The sequence below is a fragment of the Parambassis ranga genome, chromosome 14, assembly GCF_900634625.1.
Source record: "Parambassis ranga chromosome 14, fParRan2.1, whole genome shotgun sequence".
Lineage (NCBI taxonomy): Eukaryota > Metazoa > Chordata > Actinopteri > Ambassidae > Parambassis > Parambassis ranga.
Window position 1 is genome coordinate 6,248,763 of NC_041034.1, and position 8,080 is coordinate 6,256,842.

Genomic DNA, 8,080 nt, shown 5'->3' on the forward strand with positions numbered 1-8,080 from the left:
ATGTGTGAGCGAAGATTTGAATACTAACTACAGGTTATCTGCTTTCTGTATTCAGGAGTGTTCAAGGCTCTGAAAGGCACAATTTTCTGTCATCAGGGGTATGCAAGAGGGTGTTTTTTCAGCTTTGTCTACAGAGAGCTAAAAATTAAAAAAAATGTGCTCAGCTAGTCTAGTTGTTATAGAACATATAGAGATCTCTGGTTTGATTCTTGGCTCCTGCAGCTACATTTTAAGATGTCCAATAAAAGCAAAGTAACCTTCTAAGTTAAAGGATAAATCAGCCAATTTTTCTCTACTCAAGTGACACAGACCTTTACTAAGTATAGGAATTATGTCTTTGTTTTATCTTAGAGCAGCAATGTAAGATATATTGCACAGTTTTACTATAAAAGCCACAAAGTCTTTAGAGACTAGAGGTCAGCAAATACCCACTGTTTGCCCCCCCCCCCCCCCCCCCCCCCCCCCCCCCCACTCTTAACACAGGCCCACAGTAATTCTCCAGCCTTAACCAAATGCTTATTATTTTAATCATGACAAATTTAGACCCTTTATCCTTAATTAAGTAGTTAATCCCGACCGTGAGTTTTCCCAAGTCGCCCTCAAATTGTTGTCTAACTTAAACCACAGAGGTGTCAGACCTGAAAATGGTTTTACACTGACCGCCAACCACAAAGTAGCATCTCTGAGCCTGACTGGAGACCTGAGCTTTTGTTGCATTCCTCTTCTCCCTTGTTTCCATCTCTTTACAGGTACTAGCTATTAACGGCTTAAAATAATACCACAGGAGTTTTATTTTCGCAGCAGTTGTTTTGAAAGGTGGTGCTGATACATGCGTCAGATCAGAAAATGTGCGTTGGTCGCAGTTGTAAGGCTACAAGCAACAATTTTTTTGTTATCTAATTTGATGGATTTTATCACTTTTCAAAAATACATTCAAAACTCAATGCAGCTCAATTTTCATCCATGTTGGAGTCACAAATAACTGTGATGTGAAAAGAGCTCGACATGAATATCTACATGCAAATCTATCATCTTTGCCTCTGAGACGAAAACATGCAAATTATTAATTTAAGCTGTAAAGTCCCAGTATCGAGCATTGCTTTTGAGTCTTCTAGGGAATACATAATGTGCTTTTTTGCCTCCCCAGAACAACAGGATGAGTAAGTCTTAACAGTATATATGAAAAGTACATATTTCTGTAACAAGCGGTGTATGAGGTGATATTAGAAAGCCATGTAACAGTTATTGAATTTCCTAAATACTCAGGAGCATTAGAAGAATCCCATCTCATTTAGATGTGCCGGAGATAGATGGGGAAATTAAAAACTAAAAACCACTCAAAGCTCGTGAATGTTGTTGAAAGGCAGAGCTACTCAGTCAGAACCAAATCCCCCTCAGGTATTAGGTCAGGCAGCGGAGGCTGGGGCGCACTAAAACTCAATTGGGCCTCATTGCTGAGTGTGTGGATATGAAATCCAAGGACGAGCGATAACAAAGGGAAGCCAGTGGCATTAAGTTGGAAGCACCTGCAGCTCTGTGGACCACAGCAGCTGTCTCATAATACATGAGTGATAGTACATTGAACCTCATTAACTCCTGTCATTGTATTCCGCAACTGTTGTAATGACTTTTGGCTAACGAGGATTCTTTTCATGTCTTGCGAGCAGCGAGAAACAGGCTGATCTGTTTTGTTAAAAATGGATGAGATTTCAGGAGTGTGGAGTGGAGGGGGGGAGCACTTCTGAGGAGTAGAGAAGAGAAAAGTAACAACCCGGCAACTTAAACTGCTATTTTTATTTCCCTGCATTTGATAGATGTGAGGAAGGAGTCTGGCCACCCACTGGGCATCAGGTAGAGGTTCAGCTTTAGTGGTGTAGGCGTAGACATCAAAATAGATTTTACACTTCACTCTTTTTTCCTTTAAAAACACATTCTATATGCTCTCTAGCAACATTTGCTTAGGTGTCAAAATCTAGAACCGTTTCAATGAGCAGAGAGAAAGTAGAGCATGCGAAAAGATAAGGAAAAGATCTAGCACATTCATTCTTTGGCATAGTCCAGCAGTAGAGATCCCTACTTTGTAGACGTCAGGGTCTCAGACTTCCAGAGAGACGTCCAAGCTCCTTATTTATTTTGGAGAAGACATAGTTTTTGGGGGGGTGGTAATTCAGATTATGCATGATTGTCTGAACCTAAGTATCACATGCCAGCAACTGGTGTCGTCGGACGGCTGCTACACTGCGACACCTGATCCATGAAGCTCAAAGCTTATAGTACAAACAGTGTCAGAGAGCTGGGTTTTTTGGTCGTAGCCATCTCAGGCATGGACCCAGTGTTTGCTGATCTGTCCTTGGGCCGCACTGAGGTTTTTCCAAAGACTCAAGGAGCCTCTGGAACCACAAGGCCGGCCTAGGGGAGGGTGGGAATTCAGGTGATCTGGTGTTGGATGAGTTCAAAGTCACATTTCTGGATGGCAGCCATTACACTGAAAGGTTGTCTGTTGACTGACTGTACCAAGGTTGATGCTCTCCATTTTCTCGGACAGTCCCGAATTACCCACACACATCACAACCCTTCTCAACAACAGCTGTGTAGCTCCTGCTTCCACAAACATATCACCCTCGTCTCCCTGTCGCTCTCAAGAAGTAGCATTACGGATATGAAGTTGCCTGTTTGCTTGTATTAAATGCACTCCCATAAACCACCCTGCCCGTCCTTGACTGTGACCTGATCGCGTAGGTATGTATGATGAAGCACGTGTCATGGACCCGACGGTGCATCAGGAGCGTGTCAAAAGTGAACACACTCCTTCCTTGCACTTTACAAACATGCTGATTCAGTGCCAGGTGTATGACATGAGAGATGGGGCTTTTATAGTAGCACGTACTCCCGAGACAACCGTCACTGAGTAAGATGTTTCACAGAGAAGTGAAGCAGGCCCATATTTCATCAGCTCAAGTCATATACTGTAGATGTTTATCTGTTTTCAGGATAAATGGGGATGTCAGCTGAACAATCTCCAGCTGTTAAGGCCTGACGTATGAACCTTCATTTCACTTACAGAAAGTAGCAGCAGGGCGCTCTGATGAAGCTGAAAGGTCAGAACGCGGTGATTTGAAATTCGGGTGTATCTTACAGCAGGATGCTGAACTATATGTTCGATACAGAAAAGTCTTTGCTCCATAACTAAAAGGCACTGCAGCCAGTTAAGTGCAGAGCTTTCCTATGTCATTTTGAACACAATCGTGTAGTTAGATTTTTATCAGCTTGGCTAGTATAGGTCTATTTATCACAGTTTAATCGGGAACAGTCAACATGGCAGCTAATGTGAGATAAAAGACATACTTTTAAGGTCACTTACTCGGATTAAAAAAAAGATTTCTTTATGTATTTAAAAATATTTTATGTCTCTAGAACTGAGGCACAAACATGTCATCTTTCATTTTTGAAAGATGAAACTGAAATCTTGAAGAGTTTTGTACGAGAACAAGTCTTTATTATCCAATCTTCTCATTCCTGGAATTGTCTACAGGTTATTCCTCAAGCCAGTGTGGGGGAAGTACACCATGCCATCCGCACAACTTTCCAAAGGGTCAGCGACTTCTTCATTCCTCCAACTAACCTCATCATCACCCACGTGAGGTAAAGTAGCACACACTCAGCCACCTCTGACCTTAAAACACAGGCGACCTTATTACTCGCTCATCACAACTGTCCTTCTGAAGTAAAGGAGAAAAGAGCAAATGAGAATTCTAATGAGAATCTTGATGTGTATTAATCACTGCCCAAAAAATCCAGAAAGGCTATTAACCTTTCTTTTGAACTTTGTCGATTTAGGTTTGCCTTTGTCTTTCTCAAAAATGAACCTGCTGTACACAAGATTGATCTGGAGACCTTCCACCGTGTCAAGACCATCAGCCTGAAGAACTACAGCTGCATACCAGTCAGCATGGCCTACACACACCTGAGCGGCTTCTACTTCATCCAGTGCCAGAGTAAGAGCCTCCTGCAAGCCCCGCCTCAGCTCCTCATCGACAGCGTGACCGACGCCGTGATTGGCCCTAACCTAAACATCACAGGTCAGCCGTTCGTGTCACCGGATGGCCGCTACATCGTGACGCCAGATCCACGCAGCTCAAAGCTGATAGTACAGACAGTGTCCTTTCAAGGGGAGCTGGGTCTGAACCAGGAAATAGACGAGCCTGTGGCTGTCTCTGATCTAGTATTCCAGCCCTCTTTCACAGAGTCCAACCAGCACGTGGTGGTGGCCACCTCAGGCTCAGGCACGGACCTGCTGTTTGCTGATCTGTCCTCAGGCCACACCGAGGTTCTCCAAAGTCTGAAGGAGCCCCTGACCCCACAAGCCTGGCCCTGGGGAGGCCCCAACAGAGTGGTGGTCTCCAGCGGGTTGTTTGGACAGTATTTGGTGACGCCATCAGTTGAGTCGCTCTTTGTCCTGAACGGCAAACAGAGAACGCCACACTGCGAGGTGTCAGACATCAAGAGGGGGAACACAGTTGTCTGGGTCGGTGAGGTATGAGTTAAAAAAAAAAAAAAAGAACAGGATGTAGAAGTAGGGTAAATGAAAAAAAGGAAGAGGAAAGATCAGGCCAAATTACCTACTATTAAGATTTACATGAAAATAAGTTGTGGACTCAACCCTGGGACTGAGCGAGAGGGAAACACGCCTGGGTTTGTTGTAACAAAAGTACACTTAAAAATAGAGTAATTGAGAAAATATTAAGAGAACTTGTTGTGATATTTCTATTGGGAGAAAGTGTCAATGCCGTTCAGTGCAACAGTGATCTATGTGCACTTAACTATACAGAATTGTACATTATTGCACTTCCTTCCATGTTATCACAGCAAATAGGTACCTGAAGAGGGGTTATTAACAAACTATGAACTATGCACAATGCTCACTTTTTTTAGACTAAAAAGCTTTCCGATTTTTTTTTTTATGTTTTTCTCAACGTTTGTCGTTTTCACCAGTGCTGCATATAATCACCACAATCTGTCTGTCTGTCCTGTCTGCCTTTAGTGTATGCGTGTTCTGAGTCCTCTTAAAAGCTACCAACACCATCTGTTTACTTGCCTTCGTCATGGTATTGTACTGTACTCTCTCCCCTGAAAGCTTTCATCCTCCTTATGCCAGGCAAAGGCTGGCTTTATGCACATATGTAATATCCTCTATTTACGTTGTCTATCCAAAGAGATCAATTGGTCCATTAGCCGTCCACAGTGGAACCCTAACCACAAATGAAAAGTATATCTCCTGGTCTCTTGCAGTGGTATAATCTGTCCCCCTGCTGTCTCTTACATTTATTCTAAAAACCTGCAGCACAGCCCTGTGCCACGAAGCCTGAAAATGCCACTTACACCACTTAGCAGATTCCCTCAGGGTAATGACTCCGGTTTACACTGACCCATATGCCGAGGCCCGAGCCAAAGCAGCATCAACTCCACTATCTGACTGGCTATGAGCGTTTGTGCGTCATTCTCAGACAGCATCAACATAAAACTCTGTGTCAGGTAGCCTCACGTCTCATGTGGCAATCAACAACCCATATATTTCACTAGTTAGCAGTCACCTGAGCAGGAAAATATGTTCTGTATCTCTGTTTCAAAAGTAGAAATACATGTTTTACAGACATTTGCTAAATGTACTGCATTAATATTTTTCCTCTTTCCATATTTGACCATACATGCGCAGGTGTGTTTATTGTGGTACTAAAAAAAACCATGTATTTCTACTTGTGAAATTGTCTGGAGACAGTAACCAAACGAACACCAGCAGCTCTTCATGTGTCGGATCAGCAGATATTTTCTGTCTGTGGTTGGACTGCTTCATCTTCTGTGCATTTCCAGTCACACTAATCATCATAATGATGATCCATTAGTGGCAGGATTGCACTGCAGCTTCTCTGCAGATGTAATAATGTTGTCAGAGATTACTAGCACCATAATGTCTCTAAGTATCCCGGCAGTCGTGCCGGTCAACACGTGAACGCTTTGATTGGACAGCACCCATTGATGGCTAGTACATAATGACCTAAAATGTGAGGCAAAGCTTTTTCTTTCTTCTCTTAAAATTACGACCTAGAGTGACTCTCAGAAAATCAGAATTTGTAATTTCTTTTGTCCACTCTGGGCTACTGCAGAAATTTGCCAGCCACCTCCTTGTGTAGCTAAGAAGTCTGACTTTAAGCTAACAAAGAGATTTCTTGAACGTGTAGTCAGCTGTTTTTGTTAGAAGTAAACACCTCACACATTTTTATCACCGCACCACAAACATTCACAGCCTTTGGGATTGTGCAGTTGCTGGCGGGTCTCTGATGTTTAAAAGACATGAGATTTGACTGATATTTATCTCCACATGTCCAATTTTAGCATATTTAGTGAACCACTATAAATCTAACTGGAGTCTTGTGAATGGAGTGTGCTGCTTGTGCGTGTCCCCTCCTCCCTTCTTCCCACCCCCTTCCTCCCCCCTGACAAACAGTAACCCAAATTGAATATTAACCACTCTGTCCTAATGCGTAGTTGTGCCTGTAACTCCCCAACGCAATGCAACGTGTAGGGTTAGAAACAGAGCTATGTTAGAAGAGAAAAAAAAGTCGACACAGGAGTGAAGCAGATTCGTCGTTTTTTTAGCGTGACTTCAGTATTTGCTGCTAATTTGCCATAAAAGAAAATTTTTGGCATGGCATGAAGACATGTCTGATAGACCACTGTTGCACTGAGAAGAGAAATATGAACACATTTTAATTGGTATTCCAGTTTTCTGTCTCGATTAAATATTCAGGCTCGTACGCGCCCTAAAGTCACCATCCAACTAAATAAGCAGTATTCAAAAGCTCTGAGACATGCATGTAACAAAATATATCCCGATCACATTGACCTCTCAGCGATCTGTCACACTCTCATACAGTTTACAGTTGCTTGTGAAGATAAGTCACTTTTCTGCCCTGTCTCATTGTCACTACTGTCAGCTTCTTTCTTAATTCAGCAGTAAAGACGTCGCTACTAGAGCCAAGGAGAGCAAGAACAAAGAGACTGCACTTGCGCTCGCTGATATAATGACATTATTGGCTAGCTCACGTTGTTTGTTTGGATCTACCTTCAGTGTCACACGACTCTCCGTACCTCTCCTTTAACCCTCGAGTAAGGGGCTGCAGAGCTGAACCGCTTGGTGTGATAAACATTGATAGGAACCCACTGTTGTAGATAACATTGTTCATGTTTAGAACACGTTCAGACATGACAAAACTGACTGTACAGTTTTCTTTATGCATTTTGTGTGTTCTGGTTTATGAGGGAATTGTTTTGTAAGAAAAAAATGGAATTAAATATATTGTAAAAATCACTCAAGAAGTCGCTGAGTCACTCACTGCCAAAGGACAAAGATAACGACAGCCAGCTCTCTCTGAAACATCTCATGACACTTTCTTAAAAGTGCAGTAGGAGATATTTTTCTGAAACATTCTTTGTCATATTACCTGAACTTCTCTTTCAGTTGCACATCAAAACAAAAAGATATTAGTCTGTGGAAGCAGCAGGGCTCTAAAAGCATCATCCAATCATTTCGAGTGACCCTGTCAAAAATCATTGGCCCAATCGGCCCGTCTGTCAAATACTGAGGTCAACATCAGCGGATCAGAGAACGATGGCGGAAAAACTACAGAAATAACTGCCAGGAAAAGACAGAAAGATCCTGAACAACAGCTGTTAATGGTATTTCAACACTGACCACACCTGAAGGAGCAGAAGAGGCTACAAACTACTGAGCAGGTAGGCTGTTTGTGTGTTAGTCAGTTTAACCATTTTAAGATGAGTGGTGATGCTGTAGGGTTTCACCAGGCTAAGTTTGCTAACATGTTGCTAACAGGCTTATAATGGTGTGTTGGTAGACTCTGTCACACTGTTGCTGTTGATCGGTGAGCAGACAAACGATGTGGATACAAAGATTTGACAACAACACACGATGGCCATTATCATGGTAGGTAGGCTTCCTCAGGGGCAACTCAAACAGAGGAGCACATACTGTACACGCAATACTGTGTGTGATTTGGTTGAAGTC

At 42.7% G+C, this 8,080-nt stretch overlaps 1 protein-coding gene across 1 annotated transcript in view; it reads left to right on the forward strand.

The window, feature by feature from the left end:
* Positions 1–4,672, forward strand: part of LOC114445903 (follistatin-related protein 4-like) — a 132,421-nt gene extending 127,749 nt beyond the window's left edge. The window contains exons 14-15 of the mRNA XM_028421216.1: positions 3,533–3,642; positions 3,838–4,672. Of these exons, the coding sequence (XP_028277017.1) occupies positions 3,533–3,642; positions 3,838–4,540 (813 nt within the window). The 3' untranslated portion in view covers positions 4,541–4,672. The remainder of the gene's footprint in view (positions 1–3,532; positions 3,643–3,837) is intronic.
* Positions 4,673–8,080: the final 3,408 nt, after the last annotated feature.